The following is a 22,834-nucleotide window of genomic DNA, read 5'->3' on the forward strand; positions in this document are numbered from 1 at the left end:
CACTTTCACTCTTTCAGTCTTTCTGGACTCGTTCACTTCTCATTTTTGCCTTCACTCGTTCACCGTTCACACAGCTGGCAGCCACGACGCCTCACCGGCTTCAGCCTTCACGCGGCGCACTTCCCGTCTGAGACTTTGAGTCTCTAACCGACCGACACATTACAGGTACGTTAATCTTTGTTCCTCTGTCTGTACTGTAAACATCCCACAGTTTTATTTTAAAGCCCAAATAACCCCCATTGTCCGTGGCATCCAATAATGAAGCGGCGAGATGCTTTGAAGCTTTTGGTTTAGGCCCCTCGGATCGTGGAAGCCCGTGTCTGAATCTTGATGGTAACAGCGGCTACATTCTCAAATAGAAAATCAGGTCATGTCGCCGACCCATTAAGTAATCGTGTTTATAGGGTTGTGTTTGGATTACAGGTTCCAACTCGATTAATAATTGGGTCGGGTTTGCGTTGGACCTTATTGTGAAATCGGGTCGACACGAACCCGACCTGTCAACCCGAATTGTCAAGCCTAACTGTATGTCCTACATCAATCTCCCTTACTTTATAATATGTCACGCCCCCGTTTAGGAAAATAAGGGAAACGCGAACTAAAAGATAAATAAATAAGTAAATAAAGACAGAGAGTTTCAAAACACAAGTACTATTTATACCAACTATGATAGCAGTATCAAAATTTTACACTGGGGCTCAAGGTTATTTACAGCTCAAAAGTGAAGTGGTAAAGCAAAAGCTAGCAATCAACATTGCTAGAAAAACCACCACATAAGTTAAAAGACTGAAATGAGTACAGTTTCCATCAACAAAATATGACTGTACTATCATGATCTATCAGCTCTACAGTCTATGTCCACGACGGAGTCCCCAGGTACTATAACTGCTACTATTTACAAATATCTACATCTTCTTCTAGTCCACTGTACAGTAAGTCCAAGTTGCCTACGGATGGGGCCAGATCTGGGGGTCACTGACTACCAGGAGTCCTACAGGCACTCCTCCCCTCAAGACTATGATATACACCTTCATCTGAAAATGGTTATAAGGGAAAAGGGTGAGTTCGGCAACTCAGTAAGGAAATATCAACACCAGGAAAATAAAACATGCTATAAAATCATTAATTATGCATAATGACAAAAATATCAAAATGAGCAATTAAGACAGAATTTATAAGTATAATTAACAGAACTTAAAAATAGATGAACAAGAAACATGAATAATGGCATGAATAATCAAATCAATTCTTTTTATTTTCTCTTTTATCCTTTAACTGTGGTTTAACCCTTTATAGACTCTAAACTGCTGTTACCCGTGAGCGGAGCACGTTGGCTTTTGTCACACAGACCTATGGACTCAGCCTGTCGTCACAGGGGAGAGCCGGTTCCGAGTTGGGGATCTTCCCTAGGTGAAGGCCAACATCGGCTAGTAGCACACACCAACACATGGTATGCTTGCCATGCTACCCTATGGGTACCAATCCTAGCTGTAATAGTGCCTCAGGGTTAAACAGTTACTGCACATGAACGATTTTCTGTAATACTGTAGGCTCTGCTTTATCTGTATACTTTATTTCAAAACTGTAAGAGCCGTTTTCATAACTGTAGTCATGTGCAGAATTTAACTTTAGAATCTCTTTTCTTTCAAAACTGTATTCATAATTAGAGTCATATACTTTGAAATTCTTTGTAATCATATCTTTGAAATGCTCTTTATCATAACTTTGTAATTACTCTTATGCATAATCCATATCTTAAAAGTGCTCTTAATCATAATTATAAAAATGCATAAAATTGCATGAATAAAAACATATGAGAAATAACAGCGTGACATTTAAAATTTCACATAAATATAATGCTTTATAAAATTTTCCCAACACTTTTCTCAAAAGTTTTAGAATAAAATATTGTTGGGATTTTTCGGTGTTGTATCCCCTTACCTGGATTCACTCTTAACGACAAGATTGAGCTTTTACCTAAATAAAACACAAGGGTAAAATTTTAGAGGATATTCTGTAGCTTAGATAACCATTATAACAGTAAATTATAAACCTTAAAAATCTAAATTAGAGCTAATATTACACTATCATTTTATTTATACCTTTTCTAAAAAAATTATTCTATCTAATTAACCAAAAATAAACCCATAATTAAAACAGAAAAAAAATTCCAAACCTAGAGATAAATTAACTAATAAAACTTAAATCTCAAACTCTACAATTTCAACCCCAACTCACAGGTCTACCAAAAAACACAACAAACACAGGGTAAACTAATACTAACCTAAACAACACACCAAAAACCAAAATCTACACGGCATAGAACCACCAAAACCACAGGGAATCCAAAACTCAAACCGGTTAGCACAACAAATAAAACAATATTAATTGGAACCTAAAGACTTAAAGGGCAATAACACTGAACAGGCCAAAATTGACAATTCAAAACAGGAAACACACGGCTAGATTCTTCACCAAAACTCAGTGGCCGAAAAGCTCAAAGAACCACAAAACAAAACACCCATTCGTTTGAAACACTGCACACACAAAATTTGCCAAAATCATCAACATCCCAACACACTCGGCCAGCCCTTCAACTGAATAGAAAATCACAAACGAACCCACTGCCCTCTCCAACCAACCGGCCGAACCCACAAAGCCAACCAAGATAACAATCATCAAAAACCACCAAATCATCACATCCACTTCACGGCACACCCACCCTAGCTCAAACCAAACCAGAATTTTTCTTGAACTAAGAATTTTCCCACATCTCAACCGATTTACCCAAGAAATCAACTCCCAAAATTGAACCAAAATCAACCCAAAAATGTATAAGTACAAGGATTAAACTTACCCATGGAGAAAAGGGGTTTTCTATGGTATGGGTACCGGAAAACATCACCGGAAAGTTCTCCGGTGACGTTGCCGATGCAGGGCCGCGGCCTTCCGGCCCAGCGGCGCCGACCGCCCAGTCCGGTGGCCAACCCACCGACTGGGTCTTCTACCTTCCTCCCCTCTCTCTCTCGGTCAACGCTCTTTCCTCCCTCATTTCCACTCTCGGTTGGTGCAAGGAAAAGAAATGAAGAAGAACAAGCAGAGAAGAAAGAAGAAAAGAGGAAGGAGAAGAAGAAGAAAGGAAAGAAGAAGAGAGAAAAAAAAAATAATCAAGTGCTGCAGGGACCGCACGTTTATAGAAAGAAGAGAAAGGAAACATAAAAAAAATAAAGAATAAAAATACAAGAAGTAATATACATATGCCAAGATTATTAAAGGACTAAAGAGCAAAACGAAATGCACTAAAACTGAAGATAATACCTGCTGGTTTTGCTCTGGTTTTGCAAGCTTTCTCAGTTCAGTGAAGAGGTGATGAAAAAGAAGTAAGAGTTAAGGGTATATATAATTTAGATAAGTTGCGAACGTGGGAGATAAGGCTTAAACAGAAAAAGAACTTGCAGATCCCGGCATTCACGGACAACCATAAAAAAAAAATCAGAAAATCTCATGCTAAACAAAAATAACACACGTCCATCTGTACTGCTCTTTTTTTTTTTTTTTTTTTTTTTTTTTTTTTTTTTATAACCTATTATCTCATCTTAAAAAAAAGAAATGCTTTAATTATTATAATTATTAATATTAGGGTGTTATATAATAGGTCTTATGGATAATATTCAAACAAATTAGCTACATCGAAGGTGTTTGAAATTAACATGTCGTCGGGGAGTTCCACCATATAGGCATTGTCATGATTTTCCTTGTGTTTCAAAAATGACATGTACTTGCAACTCTTCAATAACCGACGGGGAAACGGTTATTGCACAAGTGTGCCGTGACCTAGCTGCCTTCTCGAAAAACCTTCACTCGCTGTGTTTTATTAGTTGTCGCCTTGTAATTGTCAGTTGCTTGTTCTAACTTATGTCGTACATCTAGCTGTATTTGCTGAACTTGTTGCGCTATATTATCGACTGCTATGCTTAACCTCAGGACCTTCAAAAGTATAACCAAGTCCAAAGCGTGCGTAGGGGGCTTGGTGTAGACAATCTTGAACAATGATTTGCTTGTAGACCTTGCTGTTGAAAGCAAACTCCACCTAAGGAAGTCTCACATCCCATTGCTTCGGTTTGTTTCCCGATACTAGGGATGAAAATGCTGATGCAAATGTGGTTATTAGTAATATCCACATTCGCATAATGCGATTATCACATTTAGGTATCCGCATCAGCATCATGCAATTACTATCCATATCCGCGCGGTTGTTATATGCGGTTATTGCTATATGCAAACTGAAATAAATTAAGATAACATTTGTTACACAATTCATAATTATCAACCATAGATGGTCATTGTCTCGTAGAGTAATTGGAATTTGGATTACCCAAAGAAAAGAAAAAAAGAAAATGTAGTGAGGTATGACTTTGAGATGATAATGAAAAAAACTTAACATAACTTAAAAGTCATAAACTTATCAAATTCAAAACAACGTAGTTTTAGTGAATTTAATTATATATATAATGTAAATGGAATGCAGATGCGGTTATTAAATGAATTTGTATACTCCAAAACCACAATCTGCATACATTAAAACAGCTATTTGAACCCGGATATGCGGATAATGGCTTTTTGTTAACCGTATCCGCATATACGGATAACGGATAATGGATAATGGTTATGTGCGGATGACGGAAACTTCAATGATTATCGGTTCGAAAAATGTTATATATGCCTTCGAAATTCTTATACAATTTGTTAACACGTGACATTATTTGATTGGTGCCACGTCAAGTATTAAAAAATAAAAAATGATATACGGTCTATCATATCATCACTTAAAAAAACAATAATTTCATGAGAAGAAATACAAAGGTGTCACGGCCGGTTATGATAAATAGAAGAGAAAGCAATAGTTTAGTTTGGATCGGTCTGGGGGCATAACTTACTCTGCAAGGCGTAGAAGAATATAAGAAACGGACATAACTAGAAGGCTCCCGTGGAGCTGTGAAGAGCGCCTTCGCACGAGTGATAGACTAAAAAAAACTATAAAAGGCGATCCTTATTCGGCTGCGCCCGAGATAAAGAAAGGTGCCGAATCAGTTAGACAAAAGGATCAGAACCGCCTTTTCCAGGTGCTGATCAAAGCGGTTATCGGAGTCGATCGGGGGTAGGGTTTTCGGGAGGGGTTTCTCGGAGCTTATTCAATTCAATGGACTCGTTTGGTTTCCACGACGGCAACATCTACGATTTGCTCGACACCCGTCGCTTCGATGCTCGCCAAGTATTTTCCCATTTCTGTGATAATAGGATTATTGTTGATGTTCTTTCTCGGTTATTCGAATTTTTTTTTTTTAACTTTTGCGTTTGAATCCCTATTCCACTTTGCACTGCGAGTGAAGCATGTTTTGGATGAATAGAGGCATTCGTTCAATTTTAGTCGACTGGCGTATGAATCATAGGAAGGGAATAGGAGGGTTAAGGAGTTGCTCCGTCTGAAATTCTTTGAAACTTGCTTGTCTGGCGTGACGGTTCTTGAAGTTTTTGATTGAATATAAGGTTCTCATGAGTACTTCTAGCTCGCATTTTGTTTATAAGTGGTGCACGCACTTTCGTTGAATTGCCGGACGATGAATATGTTATCATGTTAAGGCTTGGTGAACCTGAAAGAAGAAAACTTTTGGGGGGAGGAACTCACCTTTTTGTGAAAGATTGGGGTTATGTGAGGTTGGTGAGAGTGTCAAGTACATCTTTATGTGATTTAGTAATGTGGGTGTAGTCTTAATTGAGAGCTAGAATTTGGTACTTTCTTTTAATAATCGGAGAATTCTACTTGGGGAATTGAATATCTTTACTTTTTTTTTTTTTTTTCCTCTATGCAAGGATCTCTGGCTTTCTAGCATTTGTTTATAGCATCTTCCACTAGTTGGTATCTTTTTAATTTTGTTAAATTCTATGAATAACAAACGAAGTGAGTGATTTATGTCATATTGCCCACCTGGGGCATTGATTTTGATTTACATAGGTATGTGATTTCTTATGTGATAAACAATTCTTCTTTATTCAAGGTCTAAGAGAATATTTTGGTACCTATATAGGATGTTAATCACAGTTTACAGATGCACTCATCATTGATAAGGAGGCTCTCCCTCGAAAAAGTAATGGAGGTTAGTCTTATTTAGCATTTAATGTTTTTAGTGAACGATGCAATGGTCATGGTTTATGTGGCCTTATAACATATTCATATTGTATCTTTTTTTTTTTTTTTTTTTCTTCTTCTCTCGTCGTACTCTATTAATGTAATCTTGAATTTCTTACTTTTCCTTGTGATCCTGTCAAAGCATATAATAGATTGTAAAATGTCCACCTATGTGAATCCACATTATATAGAAATAATGTAGTAAAAGGGCCAAAGCAATATGTAAGTTTAAGGCACTCTAGGAATCTTTTTTTTGAAACACCAAAACTATGATGAATCCAAATTATATTTGTCTACTTTGCTCAAAAAAGCCACTAAGAGTTCAACCAATGTCTCCTTAAAGAAGCTCAGAAGATTTGTTATATGAAAGCCCTTGCTAATTTGTGACTCCTAGGACTCTGGAATAGTGATTACCAAAAAGGAGTGCCATGATAAGGACTCACGGCATCTTAATCATTAAAACTATGTGTAATATAGTATTTGGTCTCTTAGTTCCAACCATATTTTGAAAATTAACTGTATTTATTACCTTCCTCTCTTCTCCTCTCTCTCGCATCAGGGGCATCAAGGTTGTGTAAATGCTGTGGCTTGGAATGCCAAAGGTTCTCTTTTGATATCTGGATCAGATGACACAAGGGTATGATTCTTTTTTGAGTAATGCTACTCTTCATACCAATTTATTACACTATTTCACATCAGCTTATGTGGCGTGTTTTTAATGATTGATGTGGGAAGCCATTTAAAACATGCCATATCAACCGGTGTGAAATTGATGTGATTAATGGGTATGAAAAGTAGCATTACTCGTCTTTTGATAAATAGAAGTTATTCTCTATTGATTGATAATAGGAGTCATTGTATTTCTCATTAGGCTACATTGGAGCATGTGTGACCTGTTTTTGCATTATCTAAGTATTATGTGCTAAGCATGAGAAAATTTCACGTGTGCTATGTATTGGTATCATATTTTATCAGACTAGGCCACATTTATTTTTTTTAAAAAAATTTATTGCATTCTCCATTCCTCTTTATTTTGTAAAAAATTCCTGATAAGCCTTGTTGATAAACCCTAGCCATTTGCTTTGAGTGATTTATCTGTGCCTCATACCACATCATTCAGTTAAATTTATAAAAACTTAGTCTTGTGAATAAGAAGTGGTTTGGTGTCTTGAAAAATGCAAATAGATAATTGGTGATTTGTATATTGCGTCACATCATTGTCCAATGAAAAGTTTTGGTTACTTGCTGGAGCAATTGAGCATTTTGTCCAAGATTGCAAAAATGGTTTCATCAAAGGAGTCATGGGAGGGAAAATAATGAATTTTTAGTAGCAGCTAGAATGCCAACCTGATGGCTCCTAGCAGACGAGGATGTAGAGGCTAGATGAAGTTATTGCAATCCCTGTCATTATCGATTACATCATGCATTACCTTATGCAGAGGTTAAATGCAGAAATTTCTTGTTGTGGTGATATGTAGTTACAGTGCATTATTTTCTGCATTAGTTTCATGATAATTGCTCAGGAGTGTGACCATACTCCCTCCATATGTGCATGCACAGTGCATTCATGTGTTTGTGTGTGTTCCCTGCCTCATCCATCTCTTTTTTTCCCTGGCTTCCTAGTCATCACTCACACCCACAAATGAACAAAACAAATTCACCCACAATCTTTGTTTTGTCAATTTAGTTGTAATTGTCATTAGTACTTTACAGTTAACTAGAACAACTCTTGTAGTCTATTACTTCGGAATACCTGTGATTAACTATAGTTTTAACCTACCTTACAGAAGGTTATGGTTGCCATTTTAGCACGTAAGTAATTATAGTTTCTTATTTGTTTCAATACTTTCTCTTGGGGAGTTGTGATTCCTCTTGCCTATGTCTTTTCATCTTCTCTTTTCGTGTTCTATGACTTATTTGGTTGCTGAAGTGAATTTCTGGAATTCTGATATTGTTTTGCCTATTTTGGCTCGAACAAGTACCAGGCCCAGTGTTCACCTTTTAAGCATGACTTGGAATACATTTGAAGAAATTTGTGCGATATGTTTCTTAACATGGAGATGCCCATGGACATATTTGTATAAGTATGCATGGTTAAGGAAGAAGATAAAATTTTTTGCTTTAGAATTATCATGCCTTTTCCTTGTATGTTGCTTTAACTAATATGCCATTGCATAATACCTTTTAAGAAGTGAGACTTTCAGTATAATTCTATGTTAGTAAATACTTCAGTTATATCCTCTTGTTCCTTGGGTTCTTTTTGTTTATTTGAAGTTATGAATGTATCGAGCACATTCAAGAAGTCAGCTGAGAAAAGAGTGAAAGTACACAGTTGCTTGGGGTGGGTGGGGGAGAGACATCCTCTTATTCTTATATTAGCTATAAACTTTCATGGATTGGAGGCAGGGTGAGGAAAATGAAAATATCATGACTAAAGTGAGCTTATCTCTGGACTTAAAACTACTAACATAAGGGAGAGTGCTAATTAGCTAATTGACTTATCAGCTAGGGATGCTAGATTTTCTATACTGTTTCTCCAACACTCCTATGTACACATCTTGTCATATAGTTATTAATGCTCAGTTTTCATGCAGCTTAATATCTGGAGCTACTCTAGTCGGAAGCTTTTGCATTCTATAGAGACAGGGCATTCTGCAAACATATTCTGTACAAAGTTTGTGCCTGAAACCTCTGATGAGCTTGTAGTATCTGGAGCTGGAGATGCAGAAGTAATTTCCTAATCAGTTTATATGTTTATAGGTTGACGCTGTCTATGTGCTGTCAGGTATCATTGGTGAATTGCACTTACTGATTTTTTTGCAGGTTCGGTTATTTAATTTGTCTCGCTTAAGTGGGAGAGGACCAGATGATAATGTTATTCCTCCATCTGCACTGTATCAGTGTCACACTAGAAGAGTAAAAAAATTAGCTGTAAGAATTTTGTTAAAATCATTGTTGAGAGAGTTAGTTTGCTGCTGTTGTTAACATGCTTTAATAGAATCATAAGTATATGATTGTTTATCGTGGTAAATGTTAAGTGTCAGTTGCTTTTGCTTCTAATAATGTCTACCAGCCTTTTTTTGGTTGCAGGTTGAAGTTGGAAACCCCAATGTGGTATGGAGTGCTAGTGAAGATGGGACTTTGAGACAGCATGATTTTCGAGAGGGCACATCTTGTCCTCCAGCTGGATCTTCTCATCAAGAATGTCGCAATGTTCTAGTAAGTGGCATATACAATTGTATCTTCTTTCCCATTCATCATTTATGATGGAATGCATTCCGAAATTTCCAATTGCCTTTGTTGACAAATGAGTTCTCCAGTGGCATTTAAAATATTTCATAGCAGCATATTGTAGAAGGCATGTTGATCTGACGAACTTAGAGCTTGGCTTCCATTTGCTTGTCAGGTGTTGGCTTGATGCTATTGACTTTGCGTAATTGTTGCTTTTTGATGTGCATATGGCATTGCTTTTCTTGTCCACATATTGATATTTAGGGTGGAAGAAATATTACTTATTAGTTGTCAGCCATTAAGACTCTGTTGAACTTGAACCAATTGACTTGTCAAATCAGTAAATGAGGACACATGTATAATCCTTCCTGTATAAGACCTCAGAAACTATGTGCTTATTTAACGACTAATTTTCTCTTGATTGTAACCTAAACCCAATTTCCCTTTCATCGAAGTATGCTAGTGTTAACAATTTAAAGCTATATTTCTATGAATTTCGCTTCTTTATGTTCAAGTGGTTACACAACTCCTTGTTTTTACTTCTGTCATGGTACTCTGAAAAATATTTCAAATATTGCAGATTTATTTTTCTTGTGAAAGTTTACATGGAAACCCTATATAAGAGGGATCTTCTCGGAACCAACATGAGTGAGACCTTACTTAGTAGGCCCAATGCCAACAGCTTGATCCTTGAGACAGTAGGCCGTTATCCACATTGTAGTTGCCTTTGGCTATATTTACATATTGGCACTCGAAATATACTTTCTAGTTTTGTAAACTTATGAATCTTTTGCATTCCTGACTCTGAGGTGCTTTCTGTTTGAATTGTCCCCTCCAGCTGAATTCCTTGGAAATCATTGTTTTTCTCATTTAATACATAATGGCAGCTTGACTTGCGGTGTGGAGCAAAGAGGTCACTTTCAGATCCTCCTAAACAGCTTCTTGCTCTAAAATCTTGCGATATCAGTTCCACTAGACCTCATTTGCTCCTTGTTGGTGGGAGGTACTTATTGTTGGTTAATACTAATTGCTTAAATTAAGATCTCTCCCTCCCTCCCCCTCTCCCCCAACAAACATATCCTGTTCCTACAGATCTCTGATTCCTGAATTTTTGCAGTGATTCATTTGCACGTTTATATGATAGAAGGATGCTGCCACCACTGTCCTCTTGTCAGAATAGGATGTCACCACCTCCTTGTGTTAACTATTTCTGCCCGATGCATCTCTCTGACCGAGTGAGTTTGGAAGTTCATAATGACTACTATTGCACTTTATTATTATTACTCCTAGGTCCTACTTAATTGCTGCACTGTTATAATATTATTTTTGCTAATTGTGCTCACAAGTATGCTGCCCACCCACCTTCTCGTTTTAACTAGTTTTGCACTATCGTTGATATGAAAAGTGTTCTAGGATGCTTTAAGATCTTTCATTTCTCACTATTGTTTCTTCTCATGATAAAGCTTCTTTGCAAAAGTGTATTGCCATGAAAGGATGTCTGCTTGTATTGTGTTGGATGGTGATTTTTAGGCAGATAATATTTCAGAGTTCAATTGGGAAGTTTAACATTCCGTTGGGCAACTTATTTTAAAAAATGGTTTTCTCTTCTTGGAAACAAAAAACACTTCTAAAAAATTATTGCCCAAACAAGTTTTCAGATGTGGCCCCCACAAAAAAATAGTTTTCTTTTTTTCGTTTTCAAAAGCAATTTCCAAACACAACGAAAAACACAAAAAAGGTTTTTGTTGATTATTTTCTTAAAAACAAGTTTGGTAAATGGCCTGAAAACTAGTAAAAAAAAGAGAACCAGTATCACATGTGTCTAGTGGCCATCTGGCCGCTGGAATTGTCTTGCGGCGGTGGCTGCCACCTGTGGAGGCCCAATTTTTTTGGAAAGTTTTCTAAGCGGGCCAGAATAGTCTGTTTAGCTTTTATGTGGAGATGCTGCAGTCATACTGGACTACAATCAAGTTTTTTTTTTTTGGCTTTTGGTTTTTAAAATTATTTGATTTTCTAATGGGCGTCCTCAATTCTTATGTTATCCCTCTCTTTCTCTCTGTTTTTTGAGTTGGACTTTTCTGCTTCTTCCTCAGGTTTTGTCCATGAAAGTAAAAAGCATTTGGATGAAAATATATTGATGTTTCTTACTAGATGAGGTTTACACTTGTTAAAGTGGATTTTGGTTTGGGCAGCAATTGGTCTTTATAAACCTTGTTAAAGGCCCATTGTAGTCAATTTTTAACTCTCGAATTGTGTCCCATTACGCTTGAGTAGTTACTAGAAATGTCTAGAATATCCCCGTGAAGAAGAAGATGAAGACCACCACGGTAAATCAATAGAACTGTGAAGAGAACAGTAAATCTCATAATGTTGTGATTCTGAGCTGAATTGGCAAAGTTTTGGATTTATGTCGTCAACCCTTGTAGTTAGGAAAGGGTAGTTACATGTTGTAAACACTAAACCGCATCAGATTCTCATTCTCCAATTACAATCATCCCATTCTAATCAAAATACGTAAGCAAGTTCCATGATTGAGCCCTAATGAAAGGCAAATATGTTTTCCCTAGCACCAAAAAGGCAATTCCATGACAATACTCGGGTCTCAAAACTCTGTTTCAAATATGAGAGATAATCTAAGAGGGACATCCAAAACCCAGAAGATTCTATTAAATGCATAACAGGAAAAGGTACCCCCCGTGCGCTCACACGTATATATCAATATATATGTTATCCCAATCTGAAAAATACAATTGGTTTCCTAAGTGAGCTTAAATCACAATTGCTTAAGGCTGAAAGTGTTGGGCACGATGCACTAGAAACGATTAAAGTTGAGGTGAAAGAGAGCGAGATCTATGTGGAGGCCGAGTGGTTGGAGGAAGCCGATAATGTTAGCATGGTTGATGTCAATGCCTGCAACCGCTTTGAGGGAGGCATTGGTAGGAGATGGGGCAGAATAGACAACTGTGTAGGAGCAGATGTTCAAGCCATTCCAGCTGGCTATGAAGTTGAATGGGTCTAAGAAGATGGTTGATTTCCAAGCTTGGAGGCCACGTCTGCTTGGTGAAGCCTTGGGTCCTCAGACAGTCAGACTTCATGTTTGCATCTACAACCTTAATCAACTCTTCATCTTCGTGGGTTGCACAGCTGATCTGGAAGAGAAAGGAGGAGGGAGTTGAAGCAATCAAGAAAAGAATCAAGAAGAGGCTAGGAGGAGGAGGAGGAGACATTGATGGTAATGGAAAGGACCGGACAGGAATGTATCTGGTTTTGGTGCTAGCTTTGGGTGGGTGGGGCTGTGTGGGTTCTGCCGGTGGATGTGTGTGAAAAGAGGTCTGGGCTGGGATTGGGTGTTTTAATACCATTTGCAGTCCCTTCAAGGAAAATCTAGTCATTTAATTAATTAGCAAAGCATGCGTAACCATGAGTGACGTTTTCCATCCAGATTAATACCTGATTTTGACGGAAAAGACATTACAACAAATTTCTTCAAATTAGGGGGACAATTGAGCAAATTTAAAGTTTAGACAAAGTTGCATATGGGGTGGTAGTTCTGAGAGAGAAGAGTATAATTCATCTTTTATTTTTTCTTCTTTTCTATTGCTTATGATACATCTTTTGAAGTTTTGATTGTGTTTCATATGTTAGATAGCATACTTAGATCCACACAAGAAGCATAATTATAGTAGTATGATCTTTGTTCTCTCTCTCTCCTTTTTTCCAGGGGCGTACAAGCTTGCACCTCACTCATGTTACATTTAGTCCAACGGGAGAAGAGGTTCTGCTTAGTTATAGTGGAGAGCATGTGTACCTGATGGATGTAAATAATGGTATGTTTATTCACCCAAAATCCTTCACTCCTATGCAATTGAATTGCCTTCAACAAGAGGGCACCTGTACCCAAAACGGACACAGGTAGGTAGGTAGAGAATACCTAGGGGCACGAGACAACTCATTCAATTAAGATATAGTTATGCCTTTACGATGCTTTGGTTGTTCTTTTGGGGCTATTGAGTCATTGACAAACGAATGTGGGGATAAAAACAGTTTTGACTGAAGAATCACGTGTTTAGTTTCTTCACCACATGCCTTGCTGATATACTGTTAAGACACATGTATTGTAATCTTAGGACATGCCTTTGATCATTAATTCCTAAGAAATTTAGTTATGTGCAAGAACTTAAAAGCTTCTTGTGTTAGACCTCAAAAGCTTCAACTTGATTACCTCTTTGGTTTGATAAGGTACCAGAATAATTCGAATTGTTGAAACAGTTGAGAACCTCAGTTTTCACTTTGTAAAATATTTCTTTTCGAATGCAAGAACCTTTCATTTTGCAAACTTCATGACTACGTCTCATATTGCTTTCTTGAATCAAAGTTCTTATTTATTGATTTATTTCTCCAAGAGATTGTGGGATATTTGTCTTTCTTTAGTGGTAGTTCTATCAATCTTTCTGTGTATGAGCTTTCTCCTTTTTGAAATGAATTTATTATTTCTTATCCAAAAAAAAAAGGGGGAAAAAGGAGATTGTTAGATATACATGCATATTTTTCAATGTTTATTAAGCTTTCTGAGTGGGTACAGTTAATAGGCATTAGAGATGAAACTTACCGGCTCTAAACCTTACTGCTGGCTGTTATGAATTTCTAAAATATTTTCAGTTTAGGACTTCTTTTTGTTGTCTCATAATGATAATGCGATTGAAGCTGTTATTGATGTGAAATGGGTATCAGTTTCAGGTTTACTAAGCGCTAGCGTAAGCTTTGGTTTAAGATCTAAATATATTATAGTTTAGACATGCAAAATAATCCACTTGTACCACTATAGTTTTTGTATCCTCTCTTTACTTGGTCTATATTCATGTTATTTGGTATGGTTAGATTAGCAAAGTTGTTAAGCTGATATGCTCGAGTATTTGAAATTCATAGCTGGCAGGAGTACTATGCAATATACTTCAGGAGATGTTTCAAAGCTGATGAGCTTCACGCCTATACTCCATGAGGCAGAATTGCAGCTGCCGGTGTCCAATATCTTCCCAAGCCGTCTTACCAGAAAATGCAATGTTGCCACAACGGTATGCATCTTTGCTTATTTAGGTATTCTTTGGTAACCATGTCTGTGTTATTGGTGTAGATTTGTTTTCAATAAAGTTGTCTGTTATTTCCAAAATATGTTTTGGCTTGTCTGACATAGTTTTTTCAGCTTGAAAAGTGCAGGAAACTAATTAAAATTGCGGAAAAATCCTTAGAGGAGGCAACAAATTATTTCTATGGAATTGAGGCATGCAATGAGATTTGGGATGGATGTTGTTGTGACATTGAGCCCACGCTAAAGCATGAATGTCTATGTCTACGTGCTGCTTTATTGCTCAAGGTTTTGTAACAAGTTACTTGGTTGGAAGTTCAGTCTCATTCATTTGATATTTATCAGTGTATTATTTTTTCTTCTTTTTCCCTTTCCAGCGGAAGTGGAAAAATGATGCTCATATGGCTATAAGAGATTGCAACAATGCCCGGAGAATTGATAATTCCTCTTTTAGAGCACTTTGCTATATGTCTGAAGCTCTATCACAGGTGATTTTGAGGCACTTACTGCAATTGAGCGTATGATCACAACATAATTGTTACTAGGTACCCAAGCAACTCCAGCTGATCTGATTGCTAGCCTCTTTGGTTTCCCAGATTGGCCACAGTTCATTAAATCCCATTCTAGGCCTTACTTGCTATCATATTTTCAACTTATCCCATCAATGACTACAGTTAAAAGTAGGCTTCTTTCAGTTAGCCAAGCAGGATGACTCAAGATTATTTGGAGTTTGGTCCTTGTAATGCTAGGTGATGCATATCAAATTGTATGCAATGCAGCTTTTGATGTCACATTTATCCAATATATAGTGCTCATAATATGTATAGTATAGAGCTTGCAACTACACAATATTCTTCTGGTCTAGGTGCTTTCACAGAATGCAATGTGAAACTTAGTTATGGGTATTATGCTGCACTGGGAACTGTGAGAAAACACCTTATCATCTAGGCATGCGAATTTGATGACTGAATCTGCCCCTTCAGTTGGGCATTATGATTAGTTACTAATTTTTTTTTTCTTGCAGTTAGGCAAACATAAAGATGCTCTAGAATTCGCCATTGCAGCTCAAGATTTGGCCCCATCAAATTCTGAAGTGGCAGAAAGAGTGGAGAATGTCAAAAAGGATCTTGCTGCAGGTTTATATCTATGCTATGCCTTCTACATTTATTATTGCGCTAATTGGTGCATACCATTTATCAAAATGCAGTTTATACCGGCACCATCATAGTGTCTGGAATTTAACTTCATATTATGCTAGTCTATCACTTTACGTCTGTTGTCTAATGCCACAAGGGGGCAGTGATCTTATCTTTTATAGCTTAATAAGTTTGTGGATTGGAAATAATATGATTTTCTTTTTTATTGTCATTAAATAGAAAAAGGATTTCCTTTTTCGTTCATGCAGAGGTTGTGTGGTAACATAAACTTGTACGCCACCGCATAGGGGGCAAAGCAAGGGATGGAATCTGCCCTAACAATGGCATAACTAGTCACTTATTAAAAAAAAAATAAAAAAACAATGGCATAACTTGTCAGCACCTTCTCCTTATAATCAGAAGGGGCTAATAAATTTGGAAATATTTGTTAATTATCCATATGGATCAAAGTCTTCTTCTATTTTCCCTACCCTAAGATTTTGAAATGAAAGATCTCCCCTTTGGATTTATCACACGATCATAGGCCTCCCGTCCATTATTTAACTATCAAATATGGGACATAAATTGCTGATATCAGCAGAGTTTTGTTTCAAAGCAATTCTGTCATCTTGAATAAGAGCACTATATTCTTATTTTTTGGTCATTATTGAAAGTGAGGCAAGTTGCCTGCTTTAAGCAAACTCTAATGTTATTAGCGTTGTATTACAGATTTCAACTTTTAGTCAACAAAGGACTTAGTATTTGTGAATTGGATGGAATTCAGTATTTTCTAATGATATAGAACTGTCTGTAATTATCAGAAAACCTCACTGAAGGCTAGTGTAGCTTGGCAATTATATTTTATTCTTCTGCTGGGGAAAGGATATATGGAAACCTTGGTAGAAGTAGTTTCAAGATTTGATTGAAAAGGTTTTTTGATAAGGATTAATATGTAGCATTTGCATGGTTTCCTTTCATTTCCGACTTTGCACATTCAGTTTGCTCTGCACAAGGAACTTTTCATATGAGATAAAAGAAGAAAGTCTTTGGAAGGTGGAGTTTTGCTTGTCTAATCTAGTGCCAGCTATCATCACTGCTTGAACAGGTCTAGGAGGATAATTCCGAAAGTGTCATGCTTGTAATGATTATGACATGTTATATTATGAATATGGAATATGTTTGTCTAGAAACTTGGTCACCGCATTTTATACTTTGTATGTGCGAGAACCCATGCTCAATTTAGCCCTTGAAAAGTTTTTCTGTACTGTACTATTTAGGCAGAGTACTGTCACTCTGCAACCTGGGAGGTACCAAATAAATGAGTACCCGAATCGATGTGAATACGGATGATTTTTTTTTTTCTTTTTCAAAAAAGGAGGAATAAGAAAAAGTATTTAAATCATACTTTAATTGATTTGATGTTAAGTTCAACTCATCATGTTAGGAGAGGCTTCCTTATGTTTGCTAACTCCAGCATTATTGTTGCTTGTAAATTTACAAATTTGTTCTATGAAGGCCATTGATGTTTATTTTCTGTTAGTATGATTAGCCCAAGCTCAACCTTCATATTCCATAGTATGGAAACATGCAATTAGGTCATTTTGTTTGTTTTTAGGTTCTTGTATAGCAGTTTGATGTTGAGGGCCTTTTTTGTTTGTTTGTTTGTTTTGTTTTTTTTTTTTTCCAAGTTACTTTTAGGGGGAAAATGTTGATATGAATGACTTGTGGGAGGACCATGGCATACAATATCTTTTTCTTTTATTTTTAATTTCATGGCAATATGTAAATCTAACAGCATGATTGTATGACTAGTTGAAGCTGAAAAAAATAATAAAGCAAATGATGGAGTGCCAAAGTCAGAATTGAGAGGTGGAAGAATACTCTCATTAAGTGATATACTCTACCGATCAGAGGCTAATAGTGATGCTTCGCAAGACGGTCCAAGATCTGAAAGAGAAGATTCTGATTACGATGAGGAAGTGGAGTTGGACTTTGAAACTTCAATATCTGGTGATGAAGGCCGTGATGTTGAATCAAACATTCTTCATGGGAGTTTAAATGTGAGATTTCATCGAAGGGGTGATTCACCAAGAGAAAGTACTGGTGCAAATGGCACATGTGGATCACCTTCTTCATCATCACAAAATGACAGGATATCTTATCAGGTTCACTTTCATGGTTTATTTTATTTTATTTTAATTATATATATATATATATATATATACATTCAACTGTTTCTTGATTTGCCTTTCATAAATGTTATGTTTCGCTTAATATCTCACCTTTATAATTGGATCAACCATTTAAATTTCCAATAAACGGGCACCTACAGGTGTAGTAAATAGGTAGCCCCGAAATTTAAATCTTTTTGTTCTCTTTGTTGTCATACGTTATGGAATTTTCTCATTCATCTAGCTTTGGCTATTTATGATATGCTTCTGTTACTGCAGCCTGAGGCAGTAATTGATATGAAGCAGAGATATGTTGGCCACTGTAATGTCGGAACTGACATAAAACAGGCCAGTTTTCTTGGCCAGAAAGGTACTTTTCTTCAGTACTGGTCTTTATTATCATCCTATGCAAGTTAAATTTGCACTGATATTTTTTAATAAAAAAACTCATCTTAACTTTCATCATTGATGATTATTGGTGATTATGGCTTATCTAACAAATTTGGGCTTCTAAAATCTAATTAGATACTTTTTTTTTTAAATAAGTAAATTCAGATTTATTGAATGTTTAAGGCGCCCCTTAGTACACTGGAAGTATACAAAAGGAAATACTTAATTAGGAATAGAAAAACGAACAAGGAAATCAGCAAAGCTAATAGCCAGTAGGGACAAAAACACCACTGTCCAAAGATATAGCATATGAATAAACGAAGCTAAAATATCTTCTATGGAACTCTCAAAATCCTCAAAACATATGAGATTTATTTCTCTCCAAACACACCAAAAGATGCAAATAGGCACCATCTTCCCAATCGCAACACTCCTCGGCCTTCCAGACTTCCACCAACAAGCAAACAAGTCAATAACTCTCCTCGGCGTAATGTTTAATTAGTTAAAAACCCTAAACCCTCCTTATCTGTCTTTGGCCTTTTCAATATATTTTAGTCTTACCATATATCAAGTTAGGATGGAGGGAGATGGTAAATGTGAGCCCTGTCCGTGTGTAATATGTATACATATGTATATTTGAAACTTTATTTTCATTTGATTATCTTGGTTGTAACCTGTGATTCATGCATGTTTCAGGCTCAATGAATGAGTTTGAGTCCACAGGCTATATATGACAATGTTTCTTTATTGATTTATAGGTGAGTATGTTGCGAGTGGAAGTGATGATGGGAGATGGTTTATCTGGGAAAAGCAAACCGGTAGACTGATAAAAATGCTTCTTGGAGATGATGCTGGTAGTGTTTTCTTTCACTATAAGTTGAATGGGATTAGTTGCGGACTGTAGTAGTCTCTTAATTAATTTTATTGTCTTTTTTTTTTTTCTTCATGCCCTTCCATAGTTGTGAACTGCGTCCAGTGCCATCCATTTGATTCTGTTGTGGCAACTAGCGGGATTGACAACACGATAAAGGTGAGGGTGATTAGAAGTATTCTATATGGTAGAGCAGACAAGGATAATTTCTGAATTTGGGTGGTGCATTGTTCTAGATATGGACTGCAAATGCTCCTGTTCCATCAATTGTAGCAGGTGGAGCAGAAAGACCAGAAACTGCTGATGTGCTGGTTACCATGGAAAACAATCAACGCAAATTATGCCGTAATCGTGAAGCTTTCCTGTAAGGCATCTGGAATTTTATTAGATCATTATTCTGATGGAGTTTTATCTATTTATTTTTATCAGGTAGTACATCATTATGGAAATAGATGGTCCTACCTATGTCAATGAGTTTCCTTGCTCACTAGCCTCTTCTTAGCATGTGGGTTTGCCCCATGTCAGAGTTTCTCTGCCCCAAGAAAAATAAGATAGGGCTAGGACAGCGTTGGTTAAGAAATATGATTAGATAAATGTTTTTTAATACTCAAATTACGCCATCGTCCTGTTCATTTAAATGCTTGGTTTTATTGTGCAATTATTCAGGTAAAGGGATTTTTGGGAATAAAAAGTGAAAAGTTGTCCATTGGTTTGTTCTCTGTTTTAATACAAAAGGTGGTAAAGGGAAAACCACTCAAAACCCAAAGCCTCAGTACACCAAAAACTCACTCACACAATAGTGAATTTTGACAAAAGAGAAATCTCTCTAATTCTCCATTGCCTTGCGGCACTCCAAAACTGTGAGGAGTTTGTGCGGCTCACAGCTGTCTCCTTTCTCTTTTTTCTCTCTCATGTTCATTTACTTCATAAAAGGCCGGACAGAATGTTTTTATTTTTGAAGTCTGAGGTAAGACATGAAAACGTATTATCTTGAAGCCCTTTGCTATTTCTCGATCACACTCTTATTTTGTGGGAATCGTTCTCTTCAATATCCACTTTCACTTTACTATATACACACATAGATACTCATTTTTCGAATCCAGAGAGAGGAGAGGACAAATAATAAAATGACATTTTCTAGCCATCAAACTTTAACTTGTACCTTGTTGTGGAGATATTTCCCAAAATAGTTAATAAAAATAACAAATGATTGTTTTCAAAAGGGAAAGAGAACTTCAAAAATTTGATATTGTAAAGAGATGTTTCTTATATGGTTTTTGAGATATTTTTAGTTTGTGTTTCACCAAGGAATAGAATTAATTTTTTTTTCTTGAATAGAATGCATTATATCAATATCTTTAAAAAACCTAAACTCAATTTTGATGGCTATGTTTGCCAACACATTCTATTCTTGTTTTTTGCATTCAGTTTGAATTTCCCACTCTTTTGAAATGCATTAATAAACAACACAAAACACTTTTCAAAATATAAATACACTATTTATATAAAAAAATAAAATTCAGACCTTGTTTTAGGAATATTTTGACAAAACAAGTGCTTAACTTTTGCAGGGGTGGGTTCTAACTTATTATTTATTTATTTATTTTTTTTAAAAAAAGGATTAGAGTGGTTGCATGGCCACCTCGACCAGGACAAGGGTGGTTGCACGTCCACCCTTCTCTTCCATTGAGGGTGGTCACACAACCACCCTTTCTTTTCTTTTCTTTTTTTTTTTTTTTTTTTTTTTTTTTTTTTTTTTTTTTTTTTTTTTTTTTTTCTTTTTTCATAATGAGTTAGCTTTACATTTGTTTGATTTTTCTTAAAATAAGCAGGTGTACTCCATAGGAAACATTTTTTTCACATGTGGATCCCACCAGAATACACTTCTAAAAACAATTCTCACATTTATGTCACATCAAAACACTTTTTCAAATACATTAACAAACATAACCAATAAGACTTGTATTCTTAATAAGACCTGTACTCTATAGGCTTTACTATTAAGTGTAAATTAAATAACTAATAGAAATTACATATAAAATCCCAAAGCCATAATAAAACCAAAATAAAAACTAATAGAACAGAGGTATTACCCATGTTCAAAAATATAAAGTTACAAATGCACTATTGACTCCTAAAATTATATAAAACTAGATTAGGATAACTCTATTATTTAGCCTCTACTTCGCCTACTTGTGCTGATTTCGCCAGCTTTATTATTGCCTTGCCTGCATCAATCCGGGGTTTAGTGAATGATCCTTTTATCCCTATGCAAACGGGGCAGAGAGAGTGTGGTTGTTGACTGAAAATTTACCTATTAAAAAGAAGAAAAAGATTTGGGGTTTAGTTTTGAGGGTGTAGACTAGCATGCATGGCGCATAAAAGTGTGAGCAGGCATGCAAACATCAAACCATGTTTAGGATAAAAGATTATATCTTCTGGTAATGTCATTATCTTATCATGATTTACTTAGTATGGCTACATTCACCTGGGAGGATTACCATGTTAATGTGCAGGCCTTTCGAAATTCTTGAGCGGTTTCGAACTCATGAGTTTAATGAAGGTACATTTCATCCGTTTGAGTGTACTCAGAGCTAATCAGGTTCCTTATTGAAGCATGTGAGTAACTTAAGAACTCTCTTTATTCATTTGTATGCTGTATGTGTTTACTAGTACTTCGTCTCTGAAAATTTACAAAAGAAAGAAAAATATACTTGCATTCTCCCAAGGAGAATTATCTGGGGATTGTTTTTGTAGTTACCAACTTAGCAAATAGTGACTCTTGAGGTATAAGGTGTAATACAAAATTTCCACAAATTTATTTGCTCCATGTGACAAGTAAATTTGGGCTTTTGAAGTATGGAACTTCTAATATGCAGTGCTTTTATGTTTCATTACTTATATATATATAAGTTGTTTAAATTCAACAAAACTGTGGGAAGAGTGTGAGATCATGATGCTGAAGCAACAGGCTGATGTACGTTACATACATATTCTGGGCCTGGAGAGCTTTGGATTTGGTTTGTAGAAATATAAACAAGGACGTTATATTCCAGAGCCTGATTGATTTATACTTCTGTTCCATGACAGAAGCTGCCTAAGTGTATAGTGAGTGGTGGAGTTTCTACATTATGCTAAAGGTAGCGAAAGGGGAGATACAAGCAACCACTTCGTTGGCAACTGGAAATTACTTGACACTGTGAAGACCTTTGGCGGCCTGCAATAATAAATTTATGATTGAATGAGGACATCTGTGATCCTGTGGTTCAAATTTTTGCTCATTCTGTTTGGTAATGTATATCTGAAATTTTTTGTATAGTTGAATTTTTCGTTTTTTGGTTGGTGTACAGAGTAAAAGTGCACGAAACTCCCCATTTGTGTTTTGTTCATATTTTCTCTCTGTCTGCTTGACCTTGTACCTGAGCGGATGGGCTCCATATGAACTATCTCACATATGTTGTCCAAATGCAAATGGCCGGAAATTCGGATAGAGTAATATCATAGAGTAAGTTATCATGGACAAATGCAAAATGTTCATTTACAGAATCTTGCGCACAAGTGCAGCGTGCACATTCTTCCCGGAGGTTGGGATCCACTGTGGTCTCGACCAACTCACCAACTGTGCGAGGGGTGGGGGAAACAATCATGATTTACTAAGAAATGTCTCAATTCTAAGGAACATTGTACTTCAAAGAGAGAGAGAGAGACACACACACACACACACAGAGGAAGGGAAGAAGCTTTTTATGTTTGGTCGGAGATGGG

At 36.3% G+C, this 22,834-nt stretch overlaps 1 protein-coding gene across 2 annotated transcripts; it reads left to right on the forward strand.

Moving 5' to 3' along the window:
• Window positions 1-4,926: 4,926 nt before the first annotated feature.
• LOC133870866 (protein ALTERED SEED GERMINATION 2) lies at window positions 4,927-22,458 on the forward strand. 2 transcript variants are annotated; one of them, XM_062308113.1, is made up of 20 exons: window positions 4,927-5,272; window positions 6,087-6,155; window positions 6,747-6,824; window positions 8,782-8,916; window positions 9,011-9,118; window positions 9,278-9,406; window positions 10,306-10,421; window positions 10,536-10,653; window positions 13,140-13,245; window positions 14,345-14,490; window positions 14,619-14,789; window positions 14,879-14,989; window positions 15,526-15,637; window positions 17,450-17,802; window positions 18,088-18,178; window positions 18,957-19,052; window positions 19,158-19,228; window positions 19,306-19,433; window positions 21,586-21,688; window positions 22,163-22,458. In XM_062308113.1, exons 1-19 carry the CDS (start codon window positions 5,201-5,203, stop codon window positions 21,665-21,667), a joined length of 2,292 nt encoding a protein of 763 aa, XP_062164097.1. In that variant the 5' UTR covers window positions 4,927-5,200; the 3' UTR covers window positions 21,668-21,688; window positions 22,163-22,458. The 2 variants fall into 2 exon arrangements, with proteins under 2 accessions (XP_062164097.1, XP_062164096.1); XM_062308112.1 differs by having other exon boundaries at window positions 4,928-5,272; window positions 22,160-22,458.
• The last annotated feature ends 376 nt before the right edge of the window (window positions 22,459-22,834 follow it).

Source organism: Alnus glutinosa, chromosome 6 (genome assembly GCF_958979055.1).
Source record: "Alnus glutinosa chromosome 6, dhAlnGlut1.1, whole genome shotgun sequence".
NCBI lineage: Eukaryota > Viridiplantae > Streptophyta > Magnoliopsida > Fagales > Betulaceae > Alnus > Alnus glutinosa.

What these genes read in the sequence shown, in the direction of transcription:
- LOC133870866 (XM_062308113.1), top strand. Translation starts at nt 5,201, where the DNA reads ATGGACTCGTTTGGTTTCCACGACGGCAACATCTACGATTTGCTCGAC. An exon ending in CCTGATGGATGTAAATAATG is followed by an intron (nt 13,246 to 14,344) that starts GTATGTTTATTC and finishes TGAAATTCATAG; the next exon opens with CTGGCAGGAGTACTATGCAA. An exon ending in CAAAAAGGATCTTGCTGCAG is followed by an intron (nt 15,638 to 17,449) that starts GTTTATATCTAT and finishes TTGTATGACTAG; the next exon opens with TTGAAGCTGAAAAAAATAAT.